This window comes from Aythya marila (assembly GCF_965140915.1).
Source record: "Aythya marila genome assembly, chromosome: 2".
Lineage (NCBI taxonomy): Eukaryota > Metazoa > Chordata > Aves > Anseriformes > Anatidae > Aythya > Aythya marila.
In genome coordinates, this window is record NC_139043.1 from 14,692,116 (window position 1) to 14,712,570 (window position 20,455).

The following is a 20,455-nucleotide window of genomic DNA, read 5'->3' on the forward strand; positions in this document are numbered from 1 at the left end:
ACTAAATGATTTAGGAGTAACATCCCAGCCAAAGTCACTGCTTGTGTTTCTGTCTATTTGGTTATAATGCATCCCTACATAAACAGAGCACTGTAAGGCGGTGGAGTGTTCTGTGCCAAGTAATCAAGAATCACAGACTGATGCAAAGTGTCATTAGAGCAAAGTTGGGGATCTCCTTTACTATTCACTTCTGTGTTTCACTTAGACAAAAGCACTTGGCTTCCAGCAGTTGTGTTTTGATACTGGATGTGATGGTATTAACTGGCTAGATTTCTTCTGAGGTCTTCAGATGTTTATCTTCATTTCTTCTTGCTGCATTTATTTCTGTTCGTGTTTGTTTTCATAAGCGTTTAGAGGTCAGGTTTGAAAAGCCACCAGGCAGCCTTTAAAAGCAGACTTTCAAAAATATGTTGGAATCTAATTCCTAACGATTTTACAGGGTGTAAGTAAGTGAGGTGCCTTTCTGCAACCCAATGAGTTGATTATTGTTCAAAATCTGGCCCCAGATCATTTTGAAAATGATTTTGGCATTGGGGGGCTAGGTTGTAGTGAAAGTCCCTGGGGATCAGGTACTGCATCGTTTAACTTGTGGGTGTTTTGTGTGGAACAAACACAGTCCCTACAGATTACAGTGTATGGTGGATGGATGTACTTCTGGATGGGGATGCACCAGGATATTTTTTCTTCGTACAGACATTATTATAATCCTGGCAGTTGTAGAAAGCTGAGAGGCATTTAGTAAGAACTGTAGTACAACAGTGCGGGGATCCTCTCCCTTACTACACTATCAGATGTAATCTAATGGGTGTCTTCTGTTTAAGAGCAGAGCTCCTTGTCTGGCCTACATTCATGTAATAATCCTGGTGAGCCTGGGATGCCACAGGAATGAATGGCCAACCTCTGCCTCTTGCCCATCGCGTGCTGCTTACCATCAGCCCCTCTCTGGCAGTGCACATAGCTGCTGGCAGAGCATTGCATGCTGATTTGTAAAGGTGGCCCTAGTGGGCTTCAGGTTGTTGCATTGCTTTCACCGTCGTTACATTTAAAAATAATATAAAATGTTAGTCATGGGGGAACAATCAGTCATTTGCATTAAAGATTTTTTTAGAACTTTACTTAAAGAAAGGGAGACAAGAGTTATTGACTAATGCGCTGATTATTTTTGCCATTATGCATAAAATAAAGAATATCATTATTGTTATTTTAAAATGCCAGAAATAAATGTCTCTTTCTTTGACATTTAAGAAATACCAGATAATGAAGTTAGCTAAAAAAAACATTCCAATCTTGTTTTTTTTTAAGGCCTCTTTAAAGTTTCTGGGGGGAAAAAAGGAAGTGTTATACAAAAAGTAAAGGGTACGTAGAATTTTACCTTTTGAACAGACCTTGACGTTGATTTAAAATAAGCCTTATTTAATAGGTATTGTATTGCACACTGAAGATAATTTAGGCTAATGTCAAGGACAAGTGTTATCTATTCCTTTGTTGTAGTGAGGTATTGAAATAATGAGTGGAACAGAAGGGAATCAGAAAATGTTTGAAGTTTTTCATCTGTGTCTCTAGATGGGTATTTTTAATCACGTTCTCCTGGCTTTTGCATGCAAATTACACTGAACAGCACATACTATAAAAATTAAGAGCTGTATTTTACAAAATGTATTTTCTTGAAGTTTAATAAGCTTGCAAAGATTTGACTGTGCCTTAACTAACTAGATACCTTTTTGTACCTCAGCTGAAATTAAAATCTTAGATTTTTCAGTGCTGCTGTTTTGATCCCATAACATTGAAGAAATGTTGAGAAATTGAAAGCTTTTGGTATTTTTGGAGGTTTCTGAAGCCATTTTTTCCTTGGTACTCAAGGGCTGCAGCTCCCAATGACAGATGAGACAACCGTTAAGATTTAATACATCTTTATTTCAGCAATATATCTTGCTGTGCGACACCAGCCCCTCTAATAACCCCAGTGTCTGGATTACTTACTGCATAGCGTCACTGTTTAACTGCTGACCTCTGTGTCAGAAATAAAACACAAAACTCCTCCGTGGCCCACACTGTTGACTTGGAAGTCTGCTGACCTGCGGAGTCATCCCATCCTCACAGGCTCAGCTGAATGGGGAACAGTCTGGGTATCTTTCCGAGCTCTGTCCTCTTAAAAGAGGAGGCAGAATTTTATAGTGCACTCTAATAAAATGTAAAATTGCTTCCAAAGTGATATTAAGAACATTGTCCTGAGTGTAGTTCGCATAAATTAGTGCTGAGGGAGCAAAAATGGAGGAGATGAAATTGGCTTATTCAAGTGCTCAGATGTGTACCTGCTGCTTTCCATGCATAATGCACTCTCTTCTGATACCATGCTTTCTTTGCAGTCCTCTTTAAAAACAGAATAGATTTTTTTTCCTATTTCTTTTCAAAATGAGCTAAAGAGATACGATGGTGAATCATATACTGTGGTAGTTTTGCAGAGTATGTCCTTAGCCTAGCGTAAGAGGTCTGTTTGTACAAAGGGATTTTGGAAGAAATCCTTTTTGTATAAATTGAAGATTTAAGAAAATAACAGGATAGCACCATATTCTATTTGCTTTCAAGGGACGAGCCGGTGAAGAAACAATCCAGTATAAAAGCCCTATGATAAAACAAAAACAAACAAACAAAAAAACATGATTGAAAAACTTTCTAATTTAGGGCAGTTTCCCTAGCTGTTCTTACATCCCAGCTGAGCAATGATTTAACCATTTTGGTGTCTGCTGTGTGGAGGGACTGCAGCAACTGAAGAAAACCAACTTCTGTCCAGTTGTAATATCTTCATTTTTGCTGAGAATCATCAGAGAAAAAATAAAGGTTGTTTAAAAGAAATTAAAATATTTTTATCTATTCTTCCACTCCCATTTTAGCAGTAGCTTTGTGCTTAGTTACAGGCTCAGGAATTTCTTTCCCCAAAATCTCACCCAGATCACTTGCTTTTGCAACGCGATGCACCTGTAGGGTTTCTGCTCTTTGGCTTTTGTGTGGCTGCACCCATCCTAGAGGTCAGTGCATCGATGGCATCGCCTGCTCTTTTGCCAGGACAGCTGATACTGGTGGGGATCAGCGTTCCCTGGAGAAGGTTGGGCTGGTCACCACTTCATACTGGTGGGAGCCTTCTTTAGCGTGGTGAAAGAGAACAGCAGAAGCACAGCTCTCAGGAGCATGAGCTAAAGTAATGAACTGGAGCATTCACTTCACAGCTAATATAAAAACACCCTGGATACCTGCATACATCATCATCTCCCAGTGTGCTTCATGACACACACTGCTTCTGGCGTTTCTTTTTTGCCTTGAATGCCTTCTGGCCATTTGGGACAGGGCTGCTGGGTTGTAGGGCTACTAAAGCTGTGGTGCTGGGATTGCTGTGCCCATGCCGTAGGTTTGGCTGGGTAACCAGGGCAGAAGGACCTTGCAGAGGACTGAGTTTGTGCGTGTGCTTGTCTGGCAGGCCACACACCAGGGCTGGGGGCTTGGTGCTCATTGAGCACATCATGGTATATCTGGTGTATTCAAGGCACATCCAGCCAACTTGTCAGGAAGCTCAGTGGCATCTACCTCTAATTGTCGCCGTAATGCTTCTAACACTGCCCAGTTATTGTCTTGTTTCTTGGTCTAAACCCCAACATGGAGGTTGAGCAGAGAGCAGTTCAGTCGGAACAGACACACTTCGTGCTTTCCAGGGTGCCACAGTCATGCTTGCTTTCAGTCTGTTGCTCAGCAGTACAGGAGAGGAGGGAGGAAAAGTCTTTTAAAAATATGTCATCTTAAACTAATATATTTTAAAAATAGTCTAGTAAATTACAGTATAGTAACTAAAACTGTATTTAATTCCTACTGGGAGAAGATTAGATTGCAATTTAATATTGCTCCTAGAATTTCTCAGATCAAAGTGCTGTAGGCAATGAATAATCAAAAGCAATGTTTTAATAAAAAGCTTGTATATTTACTTCAGAATCATTTCTTAGATTTAAAGAATTATGAAAGCAGCAGATTCTTAAACTATATGTAAAATTAAAGTGTTCTTTGAATTAATAGATGCTTTCTGATCTTGCAAATATGATTTAACTTGGAATGTTATGTTGAGCTTCGAAAGGGAAGGGTGTTTGCTTAGTCAGCAGAGTAGAGAATGACTTTCAATTAGATCTGTGATGTGTTTTCCAGCAGCGATTGTTTTATATCAGGGGCTTTTGAGGGGGCAGAATGTATTCAGCAAAGGCAAATGTGGAGTCCTGCACCTGGGCTGGAAAAACCCCATAGAGCAGTGTAGGCTGGGGGCCTACCGGCTGCATAGGAACAGACCCGGTGGACAGCCTTATGATGAAGACCAGCTCCATCCTGGGCTATATCAGCAAGCATATGGCCAGCAGGTTGAGGGAAGTAGCTACTTCCCTCTGCTTCTGCAGTGTTTTGGCTTCCCCAGTACAAGAAAGACATTTCTATGCTGGCCCAGCCAGGGGCCACCAGGCTGGTTTAGGGGACCGGGAGACATCACACGGGAATGGGGGCTGAGACCAGGGTTCAGCCTTAGGAAGGGAGGCCTCCAGGGGTGCTGTTTGGTGTGCACACAGCATTGTCTGTGTAACTCCTCTGTCAGGTACAGAGAAGAGGCAGCCAGACTTCTCCCAGAGGCATGCAGGAGCAGTGCAAGAGGCAGCAGACACAAATTGCAACAGAAGACGACTCAGTGCAGTGCAAGGAACACAAATCTTAAAAGCAGGTGTGGTCGAATACTGGGAAAGGTTGCCTTAAGAGGTTATGGAATCTTTCTCTTTAGTGTTATTCAAAACTTGAGTGGATGTGGGCCCAAACAACCTCCTCATGCTGACCCTAATTGGAGCTGGGGTTTGGACTAGGTGACCTGTAGAGGTCCCTTCCAGTTATGATTATTCTACATGAGCTTACACTTCTGTATAAGTCACATAAGATCTAATACAAAGTGTTAATTTGATAGTAGAATGTGACCCTTGAAATGGTCTTAATATTTTTTTCAAAAGCAATAATGCAATAAAGCTATTAGAGGAATATCAGTTGTTTTGCTCCCTTCTAGCTAAACTACTGTGCAAAGCTTTTATTGAAAGCCAGTTCTGACTTCTGACTGAACTTGATTAGGACAGGTAAAGACTTTCTTGAAATTACAAAGGCTTATGTTTTGTGTTAGCTCATCTAAAATTGAAACCGTGCTTGCCTTTTTTCTTCTGTTAAAGTGTTGGGTGATCTCTTGGTCTGTGTTGAGGGGATGCAGGTCTCAGGCTGGAGGTATAACACAGGATGCCTCTTAGATGATATTTTTTCTAATCCATCCTATTTTATGTCTGTGGGTAGCAGTGCCTTATTTGTTTAAATGTTCCTTTTTTTCCCTATTTCCTCTTATCAGTTTGTTAGTACGGTAGTTGTGTTTAAATGGCTTTTTAATAAACCATGTAAAAAAGTGAAGCTGAAGGAATTACAAATACTTAGATATGCCATGGTGTCATTAAAGTCAGTTCAGCCATCAGAAAGCCTACAAATTGATTTCATATTTAGATTATTTGGCATCTTAATAATAATTAGCTACTACCTTGTTAATTATTTTCCCAAATTTGTGTTTTTGCACTCTTATCTGTTCCTTCACATGTGCAGCAACTTGTATTTCAGGACACTTTGGAGCCTGAGCTGAAATTTGATTTCCTGCTGGGCAAGAGCAGTAAGCGAGTACTTGGGTTTGCACCATAGCACTGCAGGACTGAGCAGCAGCCCATGCTGACTGCTTTGGGTTACGCACGGCTATTGCCAATTCTGCAGAGTTTTTCTAGACATTTGTTGGTGGTCTCTTGAATGTTCTTCAGCTGTGCCCATTGCAAAGGAAGTGTGTGGTTAGTTATGTGGTACGGCTTTGCTTGAGTGCATAACTTCTGGAGAAGCTTTAGGCCGAGGAGCACAGGTTGCCAGTGATGCTCTTGGTTATATTTTCTGTCAGCCTTCTTCATGTCCAATTTCTACATACAGTATGTCTGAAAGTATGCGGCAATGTTCCCACCTCAGCAGGTTGAACGTCTGTCTAAAAGTGTGTGCGAAAGAGACCTCTTCGTGGGGACTGCTGGACAGGGCTCGGCATAACCCTTTGGCATCAATTTTTAGGAAATTGAAGGAACTATTTTAGCAAGAGATATATTGGAAGTTAGATTGTAGAATTTCATTTGGACCTTCAAAATCTCTCTCTTTGAGATCCAAAATTTCCTATGAAAGTTATTTAATTCAGTTATTAGAACTGAGATCTTCTTTGTGCTAAGCATGAAGCAAGAACCAGCATCCTTGCCCATTTCAGCACCTGTCCGGAGGTGAGCATGGAGCTGCGGAATCATAACTGGAATGGACCTCTGCATGGAGCCCAGTCCTCTGGGCTGCCTTGGAGGTGAGCACCTCTACTGCTCTCTGCTGGAAGCAGAAACATAATCACTTGTGAGAAAGGCAGTTTTTGAAGGGCCATCCTGTAGGAGAAGATGTGCAACACGCACTTGAGGAGAGCACAGCAGCTGTAAGTAAGCTGTAAGCTTACACAGTGAGCTGTGTACGGCCACATCTGGATATCGTTGTGTGGGCCAGCAGGGGAAGCCTGCAGTGCAGCCCGAGGCACTCAGACACGTCTGGTTCCTCTACAGATCAACTGCAGAGCAATGGGCCTCTGAATAGTAGAACAAATTGGGAATGTCGTTCTGTGAAATTATCTGATAAGCATCCTTCCGGTGAGGAGAAAACATATTTAAAATAGCTCTTAATGATTCAAAAAGATAAGGGACTTGTCTTTTGCTTCATGTTAGAAAGAGTGGACAGGATTGTGCAGAGGATATGAAACCAGAGCAACGGTTGCCATCTTTCTGGTGTGAGAACGGAGCTGTAATCCCAACTGATGCTGAAATCAGTCCGAAATCTTCACAGGCACTGATACCTACCCATGATACAGCAACAGAGTTGTCAGTATATTACAAAAGTTTTAGAGAGACACTTAGGAATACGTAAAATTCAAGTGATCTTTTTGACAGTCTTACACGTCATAGGGAAAAGATACAGCAAAAATGCCTAGCTTTATGGATTTTGTGAAGTGGAGAATTTCTGGTTTCGTGGTAGAGCAGGATGACCTAATTGCACCATGTGATAGTGATGAATTGTTTTATATGGTATGAGTATTTAATCAGAATGTAAACAACCATTGCTGGTGTGATTTTTAAAAAAATCCAGTTAATTAACATTTAAGTACTTAATCTAGTCTATTAATTAAGCCTGCATATGTGTTTACTAATTTTTAATTGCCTTAGAATCAAAGGAAATTGTAATAATGAATGTTGGAATGCAGACTGCTGCTGCTGCATCAATATGAAAAGAAATCTTTCTTCTTGCTTTTTGTTTATTTGAGTACATATAACCTGGCTAACATGATATGGCCTGAACAAAGCAATAGAAAAACTCATAATGGTCTCCATTTCAGAGAGAGTTGAAATAAGTCTGGAGCTAAACGTTGGAGAAATTAAATGAATATTTCCATAGGCTGTAATCTCAGCAAAGCTCCTGTCTTTATATTTGAAAGTGTTACTGAATATCTGATACATTAAAAACAAAAACAAAAACAAAACAAAACAAACAAACAAACAAAAAAAAAAACCACACAACTAGTACATGCTTTCTCTGGGGATGAAATAGCCTGTTCAAACTGGCATTTCTTCCTATGCTAGTTTACATTCATGAAGAGCGTGGACATGTATTGAAACCTCTTTTCCATTGCTATCATAATTAGAAATGTAAACATGTCAGTCTAAATTAAGGCTACAATTTATTAAATTTGTTACAGGATAACAAAGTGGTTTGTTGTTACTGAATTTTATTTCTTAGTTCCAGATTTTTACTTCAGTGATTGAAAAATGCAAGCAGCATGTGTCCTGCTCTAGTCTGTTACCACAGTCCCACTTCTTTGATGCATTAGGTTCAGGCCCCTTGGAGTCATGGGCTGGGGAGGAATGGCCTAAAATCTTGTTATTACTATTAGTGCTGTGCTTATTTATTTATTACTGTTGTTGCCATGATATTTGGTCTTTGGCAGTGTTTTTTTTTTTTTTTTTTTCTTTTTTTCTTTTTTTACTTTTCTAATGGATTCAGACAAGCCAAATTGCTCCCATTTTCACCAAATTTGTGTGGAAGATATGTTAAAGAGCTGAACTAATATTAAACAGCTTAGCTGTTTTCTGCTTTCTTCATGCTTTGTTATGGCTTCTTCATCCTGTCTGCTGATTTCCAGTGTAAGAATGGCTGGTACGGTGGGCTCTGCAGGTCACTGCGAATGATGAGATCTAAGATTGAAAGATGGAGAACAAGAGGCACACCTGGTGTCATGCATTGAGTGTAATCATTGCAGAATAATTCTGGAAAGCAGTACGCTGTCCATTGTATTTGAAAATGGACACTGGGCGTGACTATGGTAACTTCAGTTAAAAAAGCGAAAAGAAGAGAAAAGAGAGAAAAGAAAAATAGTCAATGTGGAGTCAAAGCTGTCTCCCTGCAGGTGCTGTTGTTTTCAAGCAAGACAGTCGTCTTTGTTTTCTGTGCTCTTTGTAAACTTGGTATTTAAAACCTATCAAAATACAGTAAGTTTGCCATTGACTTTAAGGCTGCAAGCAGCTGGTCTAGTAATCTGTGTTACGTGCTTGGCCAAATTAACACCATCCCTGGCATGAAGCAGCTGTTACTGCTGCAGATTCCCGTGCACAAGGTTCCTGGTGGGTGCAGTGAGCTCCTGGTCTGGCTTCTGCCCAAGTAGCCCCTCACGGCGTCTTTTAATGTATGTGTTTTGTGTCTCATTGCTGCAGAAATGACAGTGGAGGTGTGGTTAGTGGTAAGATCACCTCGCTGGTTGTATGTAGGACATTTGGGACAGAAATGCGCAGGACATGGAGCACACAGCACGTCTCACGCTTCTTCATGTGGCACTTTCTGTGCCTGTGCTACATAAATGCATGCCATGGGGGTCGTGGGCTTTGAGTGTTGGGGGCCAGTCTGCAGCAGGATCTGGCCTGTTGCTTGTGTCCTGCATTTCTGGGCTTCCAGAGGCACAGCCGTGATAATTCCTTACATTGCTCCTTGAAGAATTTCCTTTGAGGAAAAACAAAATGTGCTGGAGAAAGCAGAAATCAGTGCTCAATGTAAGGGCAGGATGGGAGATGTTCTGTCTGCCCTTGTTTCCTGTAACCTCACCGTCATCCAAAGTGTGGCATCCCCAGCTCTGGAAATCCAATGCTGTCATTTATTTTAAGTCTTCCAGTCCTCAAGACTCATCATTAGGGATAAGTATACCTTGTAAAACTGTTTTACAACCAACACGCTAACTAGTGTAGCTGAGCTGCAGCGAACCTGTGTTGAATTATCTAATTAGTCTTGAGGAAAGCCAATGCAGCTTGTGTATCTTTACAGGCTTTATGCAAAAATGTTACAACTTGGTAGGCTTTTTATTGGAACCGAAGCCTTTTGAAGATTTGATGCTGTCAAAATGGCGAATACCTGTGCAAATACAAAAGATCAAAAGCTGAGCTTGAGATGAGCAGCATTCAGTTTTAGATGTTCTGAAGTCATAGGTTGTAGGCTGCTGGAATAGGCAAAAAGCTTGAGGCAACTTAAAGTAGAACATGAACACACACATATATATTTATATATTGATATGCACATACATTTTGATGTGGTTAATATATATAAAATACTTGCAGCAGCATACCATGATATTTTTTCATTAGCCTCAAAGGAACAGAATGTAATTTGGGGATTTATCTTGATACATGCCCTAGTACAGTAGGAGAAGATTTGATGGTTCATCCTTGGAATTCTTAAACACATCCTTTGTGTTTTGTTCTGATACCTTGCACATTTTCACTTGTAGATTAGTTTATTTTCAGTTGCTGGAGATTGGTAATTAGCTTGTTATAAAACAGATAGTCAAAGTGCTATGAGTGTAAAGTGTGTTGCTTTTGAGAAATAAGCTTCAGTTTATGTAAGCACGGGTATTTCTCAATGAGTTAGAATATTAACCGGTCTCATACTGTTGAGGTACTGATGTTGTAAGTATTGACAGATCTCTTCTGGTGTTATCTTGTATACAGATTTCTCAAAAATAAAATAGCAAATTGTATGTTAAAAACATGCTCACTGTATCTGCTGTTGCAGTCTGGTTTTCCTTGTGCTGCCTACCTCCCAAATAACCCTGGAGAGAGATTGCTGACTTTTACCCGTAACCAGTTTGCTCTTTCTCTTTCACACATGCCAGCGCCTAAATTTGCATTAGGTCTGGAATTACTGGCAGAAGATTGCTACTCTGCAATTTCAAAACTACTCATTAAAAAAACGTTAATGCCTGAAAGTAGCTTCAAAGGCTGTATTCCCAAATCATTTCCACTTGGGCTTCCAGTTGCAGTTTTAATATTTATTTATTTTAAACCAATGTTTTTGTAAGTCAGATTAGAGTAATGGCACTAATGTTAAAATCTGTAGGACGAGGTGATGCCAAATTCCCTGAAAGAAAAAAGGAAAAAAGAAGAAAGAAAATGACCCCTGAAATGATTCCTTTAGGTTATACGAAGCTTTAAGTGTTGTTATAACAAAATAAACAATTTGCAGAGATCAGCGCAGGTTTAAGCTGATTTGCTCCATTTACCCTACCAATTTGGACAGAAGAATGTAATGTGTTCTTGGAAATGCCTTTCAAATATTACATTATAGATTAATTTATAGGCTGCAGAATGCTGTTATCCATAGGACTTTTCTACCCATCTTGAAAATTAAGTTCTAAAATTAAATGTGTATAAGAGCTGGCCTTTTCTTTTTCAGTAGGTCACTAAAGATAAATCGGGAGAAATTATTTGTTTCAAATAAAAGCCTTTATATACAGTGGAATAAGTATCTCACATTTACTGAAAAACATCACGATGTTTTCCCTAGTTCCCTCACGATGGTGAACACAGGTTTAGTAAATCTTCATTAAATTAGTGACTTGGCTAAGTTTCCAATTGGGCTTCGGTTCTTATTCTTTTCTTGGAGAATCTGAATGCAAACAACAGAAGGATTTCTGGAAATTTGGATAATGAAATTTTGCAAGGGAAGCCCACAACCTAATCATATTAATAGCTTGTAATAGGTGTCAGATTAATAATGAAAAGAAATTTGTAGTTTACACTTTAGGGTGGCTGCGTATTTTGCTTGTAGCTTACAATGTGTATTAACGTCATTTCTTACTGTACATTTTTATTCCATTAACTTGCATTATCACTCATGATTTGACTTTGTAATAATGATTACATGTAGAGGTATCAAGACAGGTGATAACTTCCAGTGCTTGGGTGTTGGCATTCAGGTAATTCTCTGCATTAGTGGGCAAGATGAAGGGGTTTGCTGGACATGTGTGACTCTGCCTTTCCTGACTTGGTGCCATTCACTCTAGGGCTTGCAGCGTTGCGTTTTGTGTCGTGTCAGAGCTGCTGACTCTTGGCACTAGCCAGTTAATGGCTGCCTTTCCTTGGGCCAATGTTGAGATCCAGGTGTTGGTTTGAGTCATTGCTGATAGGCATTTCTTGCTATTTGATGGGAAGAATGATAAAACGCTCATCTACAATGGCACTTTGATGTTGCTGAAGGTTTCTTTCTAACAGTAAATTAAATGTCATTTGCAGCTGGTAGCTGTGTTTGATGAGCAAGACCCCCACCATGGAGGTGATGGCACCAGCGCCAGCTCGACAGGCACGCAAAGCCCCGAGATTTTTGGCAGTGAGCTTGGAACCAACACAGCGTCGGCCTTTCAGCCCTACCAAGCTACGAGTGAAATTGAGGTCACCCCTTCAGTCCTTCGTGCAAGTAAGTAAATGATCTCCACATCTTGACATATTTCATCTTAATTTACAAGGATGCCAAGTGCTGCTACCCATTCATGCTGCTGGGAATGTGATTCATTATCTGTCCTTATCGAATGCTGATCAAAATTGAGAATCTGCATAAATGCCGGTTGTATGTAAGCAAATAAGCCTGTTTTAATAAATTATTTATAAGCTGCTTTTAGGAGCAATAAGCTCTCTCTGTGCTGCCAGTTTAAAATTGTCCTAACACTGAAAATCACAGCAAAATTTACAAATGCAGTTGCTGCATGCTGTAATATGCAGTTTGCCAGTTTTATTCCATTAAATGAAGAAAAGGGTAAAAAGAAACTACAGATAGGAGCACTTTGTATTGAACCTGTCAGTGTTGCTAGGTTATGCTTGTCACCTTTCCGTAAAAACACCTTGTGATACATGCATTTACTATGTTGGAGAAAGATACTCTTCTAAAAAAATAAACCCAGGAACATCTCTTTGTTTTGTTTAGTTCAAAATGAGGACAATTTGCTGCAAAATCATGAAGTATGAACTATGTATCACCATTCTTGTTTAGGCAGGATTTTGAATATTTCAGCTTACTAGGAAGGAAAAATGGCCATATGGCACAACAATGTAATTTTCATTGATGTTAAGAGTTCCATGCAAAGAAGACAACAGTAGAGTAGGTGACATGCCCCTCTTGTAGTATCTGTCATTTCCTTCATTGAGGATTTGAAGTAGTGACTCCATTCCAGAAAATTCTTAGCAGGAGTTAGCATAGGTCAGTCCTTCAATATTCTGTGAGTATCATGTTTTAAATGAGGATTTGTAATTCCCAGGAGATTACTTTTCTGTAGATGTTCCGTTAATGGATAAAATGTGTGTTTAAGTAATCAGGTAAAAACACAAATGGAAAAGTTACAACTCTATTTAAAGTTTGAGGGATTTTGTACCAGTGTGTTTTCTGTAAAAATAAGGGAACATTTAAGAATTAGCTTATATAGACTTGAATGTATATCATTTCAGGCTGTGACTATGTTTCACTGTAACACAGAATTAAATGAGGGAAAGGATAAATGGCAGATGAGAATAAAATAATAAAAAAGAATCCTGGAATTTTGGGGCCCTTTAGTTTTGCTGTTGTTAGAGTATACTACTCCTAAATGCACATCTCATTTCTATGCATAAGCCAAAGAGCTGTCCTCCTGGGTTTGCAACTCAGGCTGGCTTAGAGCAGATACACACACACACACACACACATTTTTTCCTTAGTTTGATTATCCGGTGTATTATTCAGTATGTTGATGTTGGCACATCAAATGCATATAGTGCAGATGAAATTCAGTGATATATTGGACAGCTCACTTATCTTTGGTGTCATTCTGGAGAATGCATGTAATACTTAGCCAGTTCACTGATTGTTAAAAGGACCAAAAAGTGCTTTAAAACCCAGGTCTGTAGCAATGCGCTGAGTTGGTAAGCATTACAGTTCTTTTGACACTTGTAATAAAATCATGCAAAAATAAAATGGGTGAAACAATTTGTCATAAATGTTACTGCAAATCAGAGATGCTCTCTTACCTAGCTAATGCTTTTTTTTTCTTGATGTTGACAATTAGATATATTTTGTTTGTAAATGTTCCAAGCCACAGCCTTAGAATCCCAGTCCAGTAATATTATCCCATATTAAACCCAACTATTTCAAGAATTTCATTTAAATATACATTGAAAATGGAAATAATATCCCTATTGTATTTCCTTTATAATTTGTGAAGCGAAGCATAGCATACAAATGGTATTCTCAGTATTTCAAATAATTATCTTCTTACTGTGTAAGTTCTATTCAGCAAATAAAACCCATCCAGTTTTGTGGTAGATGCAGATCCCGATTATTACATGTTGACAAGGTCATATATCTATTAATTGGATTGGAGATGGGATACAAAATTGCTGTAATTATTGTAATTTTCTAGCTAATTGCAGGGTTGGCGGTGAATATTTTACTTCTAACAAATGAAAAACAGTATTCCGCCTGAAATTGGTTTATAGCATTTTAGACATTTTGTTTTACATCTCTGGTGCTTTTTGCTCGCAGGCTGGGCTCTGTCTCTCGGCAGCCCATGCACGACCGCCCGGCTTTGTGCTGTCCTGCTGCCGCTCACCTGCACCCAGGGGGCTGGCAGCGGTCCCCATGCAGAGGCAGGATCCGAGAGGCTGGGGCTGGGGCTCAGGGGCCTGCTGAGATTTTCGTCTCTTTGTTCTGGTTGCCATGCCAGCCCTTTTGTTTGTTTAGAGATCACGCCACCGCTCCTCTCCCAGCAAGGGAAAGGTTAGCTAGATCAGGTCCAGCTGGAAAAGTAATATTCCTCCGGCTTCCCTCTTTTCCCATGCACAAACAGAACCTGGACTTTGCACGTGGGGGGTTGTATCAAATTGAATCTTCCCGTCTAAAGGTGGAAACAACAATGATGCTGGCCCATACCCCCCAGTGTTTTTTTGCGTTGGGAAAAGGCAGTTCATCAAGGCGAGCAGTTGGTTTACGCTTCTCATCTAGCTCTTTCTCCTTTTATTGTTTTTCTGTAACCTAAGTTAAACTTCCCGTTGTTCTATTTCATCCCTTGAGCTGCATTTTTTTCTGTAAGCATACAGTAAACAAGGCGTTTTTTTGTGTGTGCCTGCATGCTTTCTGAGAAGAGGTTGGAAGCTCGCTGCAGAAGATTGTTAAAGCAGACTGATGTTTATTCCCTGCTGAAATATAAACTCGAGGCGCAGGTGAAAATTGCCAAACCTAATGAGCAATTTGGCAGATAAGACAGGATGTCAGGCAATGACAGTTCAGCAGCGGGTGCACTGCCTGTGAACCAAGTTGTTTGTTTCACAGTACTGCATTTAAATATTGTAAATAAAATTCCTTTTCAGCTACGTGAGTTACTGTGAAAAGGGCCATCTCTTTGTCTTGTGCTCCTTTTAAGTTACTTAGCTCTACCAAATAACCAAGGGTGGTCTTAGTTCTTGTCTCGGTGTGATTATACGTTACAAGTCTCTGAATGTTTCAGTATTGCAGTTAATGAGCATTTTTAACATACAACATTATTTGGGAAATACATTAGGAGAGGCTGAGAGGACTGATATTTTCCAGTTCAGAGTACAGGAGAGTAAGGGCAATCGGAGATCCTCTTTTTATAGCTTCATCCAGAGGGAGGCTATCAGGAAGATGAAGTTAGTGTGTTCTCATATGGGCAAAGTGACAGGGCTGGTGGCAACAAACACAGGTTGCAACAAGGACGATTCCAGTTTTTCAAGGAACTGACACAGCTACTGGTATGGTTCTCCTGCAGGCTGGACGCTGAGCATCTCCTGCAGTGCTGGCCGGAGCAATCTAGGAAATTACTAAGAGCTAGCTGGAAATGGTGCTCTCCAGTGGTGTATTTGCTCAAGTGTATTTTAGTAGCACTCTGGACATCAGTTTCATATTCTGTTCTCAGAAGGAGAGTATGGCAAAAGTGGTCTAGATGAGAATATTATGCAGTGAGCGCACAGCTGGCTGTAAAGACGTGCTCAAAGTGCAGAGGAGCAAATAACTTGCTGCACTTCCCCTTCTTTGTTTAGCCAGCAGCACGCCTGTTGCTCCGAGGTCGCCTGTGTGAATGTGTGCTCTCGCCTTGCAATGGGAACAGGTTTATTCCTCACAGGTAAGAGCACGCATGCAGACTGCCACTGTGCATTACTTGATATATTAGAGTTCGTGACCTTCCCTGCCTTTGAGTTTGTGCATCTCTCTGTGCCCTCTCAGCAGTTTTCAGTAGTTTAATGGCAAATTAGGAGGATATATCAAGTATAGTCCCTGAGGACTCTCTTAGGCTGAGGACTGTTCAGTATTTTAATAAATCTGAACTGGAATACAGAGTATTGCATTAAAAGCTAAGAAGGTGTTTCAAGTACTTGGGGTGTCAAGGTTTCAGTTCAGCCTTCACTACACACATTTATAAACTCTTTTGAAATCAGTGAGATATGCATAGTCACTACATTGAGAAAGAAAAAAGTAATTTGCAAGCCAATACTAGTGAACAGCAACTGCACAGGACAGCTAGAAGGATCTGGGCATTATTGCAGGGCATCTGGGCATTATGTTCCACCTTCAAAGGCAAATGCTGTTGTGGGTTCACTGAAGTAGGTGCAAGCAGGAAGACTAAAGCTGGGGTAACTACTGCTGGTGCCAGACTTAGAGAAATTGTAAACCAGTTGGAAAGTGATGAAATGCAGCAATGAGAAGGTACTTTTGAGACTACAACCAAGCATCGGAAGGATTGGTTTATCTAATTAAGATAAAATTGATAGAATCCAAGTCTTCAATTTTTTTTTTTTTGTTTGTTTTCTGTGTCTAGTAAGAGAAAGGCAGTTGGCATTTCTTGGAGAAAAAACATTTTTTTGTAATCTGAAGGCCTGCTAAGCTTTTTCTACACCTCACACAACAAATGGGTCTTAGTGGGAATAGTTCAGAGACATCTGCTCACTGCTAAACACCGTCATGTGCTGTGCTGCAAGGCAGTCACTCACCTGTATCAGGTCTGTCTGTTTTCTGGCTAAGCCATTGGGCTGTTTTGTAACTACAGGCCAGCCACTTCCTGCATCCTTTGCAAATATGTGTCTTTTCTTAGCATCTTTCAATTGGAGTATTCAAAAAATCAAATACTAAGCAAAACAGTTAAAGGTGTGAGTGCATAAATAAACGTGTGAATTTCAAGTACTTTAAACTTGAAAAGCTTGCATTTCATTTTACTTCTGATTTGATACAAGTATTTATCTATTGAATCCCAAATGCATATTCTAAGAATTAATTTGTTAATATTTCTATGTGCCTTCATTTAAGAAACTGGATTTCTGCACGTTTCAAAAATGATTATGGTTTCAGCACTCTTTCCTACATATGGCCACTAGAAACATTTTCTTTCTTGGATCTCTCTATCTCCTTATTCATCTGTGAGTCAGCTTTATATATGGAAACAGTCATTTTCAAGTGATGAAGAACCAAGGAAGCAAGAGATTAGAAAACGGAGGAAGAGAAAGATGTGTTCTTCAAAAACCAGATGTTTGGAGCTTGATCAGATGGAGTTGTCTTTAAGTACCTGCTTACTAAATGTAGAGAAATTCAGCCACATTAATAATAAAAGATTATAGTTTTAGAGGCAAAGCTTGCTAAAGTCACTGGGACTTTTTCCACTAGCTCCAACAAGCTTGGGGTCAGGTCAGCTTTCTGTGGTGTTTCCTCAGTTAGAAACGTTTACTGGAACCACTGTGAGGTGTTAGGTGTCCATTGTCCAGTGCAGTAATGGGAATGAATCCCTGGAGATTTCATAACCATCATTCCCACTTTTAATGCGTTGCCAGCTTCTCAGACGTTTCTTTTATGGTGTCAGATAATATTAAAAGAAGCTAAAACTAAGGCTTGCGCTGAGCTGTTGGCAGCTGAGTAAGAAAGATTTCTCATGCGTCAGAGTCGGAGGAGAAGCTTTAGCAATGTCTGCTTCCTCACCTTCTGGTGCTCTCGCCATCCAGGAATTCTTATCACAATTATCCCCATAGCTCTATCAAGGAAGTGATTGTTTTAAAGCCAGAGTTATTGAATCAAAAAATCAGTACCAGGTGCTGCTTTCTTCCACGAGGCTAAATTTGTTCTCTCTGCAGTGCAGCTCTGACTTGAGTGATCTCCAGTTGGTGTTTTCTCCAAGTGTAGTGCTCTGCTGTTAATTTGGGATTGTCGAACAGTTTAAAAACCATGTGTTTTTGATGAGACCGTGACACGTTTGTAAAAACAAATGGCTTTTAAACTGCTTAAGTTTCTAAATTAACCTTTAATATCTTCAGTCTTCTCCGTATATCATCAAACAAAATGCTGTAGCTTCTACTAGGATTAAAAAAATCACAAAAGCAATATAGTAAAGAATTTTCAAACTCACTGGGTTCTCTGAAGGAAACCTTAGTAATCATGGGGCATTTCAAGATTTCTTTCCATATGGTGAGAGCTTCTTTCTTTGAGTATTGATAAGGGGAAGTAATAAAAACACAGTATTGTGTCTGATACCTGGTGGTACTGTGTATCATAGCTACAGAATATCACAGAATCACAGAATCACAGAATTTTCTAGGTTGGAAGAGACCTCAAGGTCATCGAGTCCAACCTCCAACCTAACACTAACAGCCCTCCACTAAACCATATCCCTAAGCTCTACATCTAAGCGTCTTTTGAAGACTTCCAGGGATGGTGACTCCACCACTTCCCTGGGCAGCCTGTTCCAGTGCCTCACAACCCTTTCAGTGAAGAAGTTCTTCCTAACATCTAACCTAAAACTCCCCTGGCTCAACTTAAGCCCATTCCCCCTCGTCCTGTCACCAGGCACGTGGGAGAACAGGCCAACCCCCACCTCGCTACAGCCTCCCTTGAGGTACCTAAAAAGAGCGATAAGGTCACCCCTGAGCCTCCTCTTCTCCAGGCTGAACAAGCCCAGCTCCCTCAGCCGCTCCTCGTAGGACTTGTTCTCCAGGCCCCTCACCAGCTTCGTCGCCCTTCTCTGCACCCGCTCAAGCACCTCGATGTCCTTCTTGTAGCGAGGGGCCCAAAACTGAACACAGTACTCGAGGTGCGGCCTCAATATAGTACAAGACAGATAATAAGGAAGGGTTATGAAGATGTGAAGTATTGAATTTGAATAGTTTAAGAAGTCAGGTTGGATATTAGTCTGAATTTGACATGTTAAATAGATTTAATGATCACTTGAACAAGAAGCTATTATGGAAATCACAGCTGTATTCCGGGAATGTTTCGAAATGTATGTGTGGTGGTGGTGGTGGTTTTTGTTTTCCCCATTCTTTGAATGAAAGGTAATTTTTTCCCCTCAGAGAACTGCATTTTTATGTATAGAAAAATGTTGTGCCGTTTTCTCCAACCAAACATCACAGAGGAGCTGTGAAGTTTATTGTATTTGGGTACCATGGGTTTATTCCCATTGTGATAAAGCTGTTTGTTTATGGAGTTTGTCATCATGCATGTACCAAGAAGTGTAATAACCCTTTCTAGAGATAATTTCTTGATTACTCCTTTAGTTCTTGTTATTTCAATGTAAGCAAATAAGAAGAAGCACAGTGAAGATAAAGAAACATGAGTTTGAAGTGAGTAGGAAATGCCTTTTCATGGTACAGACAACTATCCTGCTATTTATTTATTTTTACTTCAGCGATGCATGTGTATATTATACATGGGAGTGTAGATCAGGTGTAACAGTCCTATTTATCCAACTCATTGTAAAAAAAATAGCATAGTATTTATAGTTACTTATTTTAAAATGTGATAAACACTGTGCTTCAAGGCATCCTTAATATCCAGAGCCACCAGTCCTCAAGAGTGACGGGTGTCCAGGTCTCATTTTGCTTTGCTTTGAGGCACCAGCCTTAGTCTCTGTGGGGGTGCAATGCTGACACGAATTACTCGCAGACAATTTGCCAACAGGGAGAGGATGCAGAGTTTGTCAAATGTGCTTAATGATTCACTTAGTCCTAAGTGGGATGACCTTATTGAAGGGGTGTTGGAGGGCTGGTGAAGAGCTCTGCGCTGCTGGGGGCTCCGTGCCGTGCTGCCAGCAGGGTTGCCCTGGGGCCCGGGCAGCAATCTTCAGCTCAACAGCAGCACTCGCCCCCTGCTGAAAACAAAGCAGCGTGTGGGTTATGTTTCCGACCACAAGCCCAAGGCTGTAAGATATTATGCCTAAAGTATATCCTTAATTACACTGAATTTATGCTTCGTTGAGAGCGTTGTTGCTTGGTTTTGTTGTAAATTCACAAGGAATCTTCTCTTGATTTTATTTGCTGCACGTGAACTCACGTGGTCTTTTTTTCAGATTGGGACATGTTTTGGACATAGACCATCTCTTGCCGATTGCCGGGAAAAAGTTGCTTTCAATTCTCTGTCTTTTGACATGTGCTTTTGAGGGGGATGAAACACTGACAGATGGCTGCTAGTTGAATAGGCTTGTTTTTAGTTTGTATTTTATTTACTCATGCACTGAATAGGACTGAACGATGATACAGAAATGAAGGAGAGGATGAAAAATAACTCTCCATTAATTTATTGCTTGATTTCATACTTTAAAAAGATCAAATTTGTTCCTTCTCTCACCCGTCTCTTGTTGTAAATCTGAAACAAATTGTGTAAATAAGATGAGCTCCAGCTTCAGAAATGCATCAGGTTCATTTTAGGGGCAAATTAAGTATTTAGGGTGAGAATCCAGCCTAAATCTAGAAGAACTTTCCCACTGAGATTTGGGCCCCCAGTACCACTGGATGCTGCAGAGGTGACAGGCCCAGCTCCAGCCCATGAGCCCAGAGGAGCCGAGCTGCCTGCTGCCAACCTGCTGTGGTGTTCCTGTCCCCTCTGCTCTGCAGGCAGGGACCCCTCGTCCCCCCTTCTGTGGCATTGTGGCCACGTCCCCGGGGTGGCTTTCACAGCCTGGCTGATGCCAGAGCTCAGCTGTTGGGGGTTGGAGGTGGATGTGAGCTCGGGCTGTGGTCCAGATCGATATTTC

The 20,455-nt window shown here is 40.5% G+C and overlaps 1 protein-coding gene across 9 annotated transcripts in view; it reads left to right on the top strand.

Moving 5' to 3' along the window:
* PARD3 (par-3 family cell polarity regulator) overlaps nucleotides 1-20,455 on the top strand; it is a 447,831-nt gene that overhangs the window by 137,455 nt on the left and 289,921 nt on the right. For all 9 annotated transcript variants that reach the window (XM_082753473.1, XM_082753470.1, XM_082753468.1 and 6 more), the window contains exon 3: nucleotides 11,703-11,883. In XM_082753473.1, coding sequence (XP_082609599.1) covers nucleotides 11,703-11,883 — 181 coding nt within the window. The remainder of the gene's footprint in view (nucleotides 1-11,702; nucleotides 11,884-20,455) is intronic.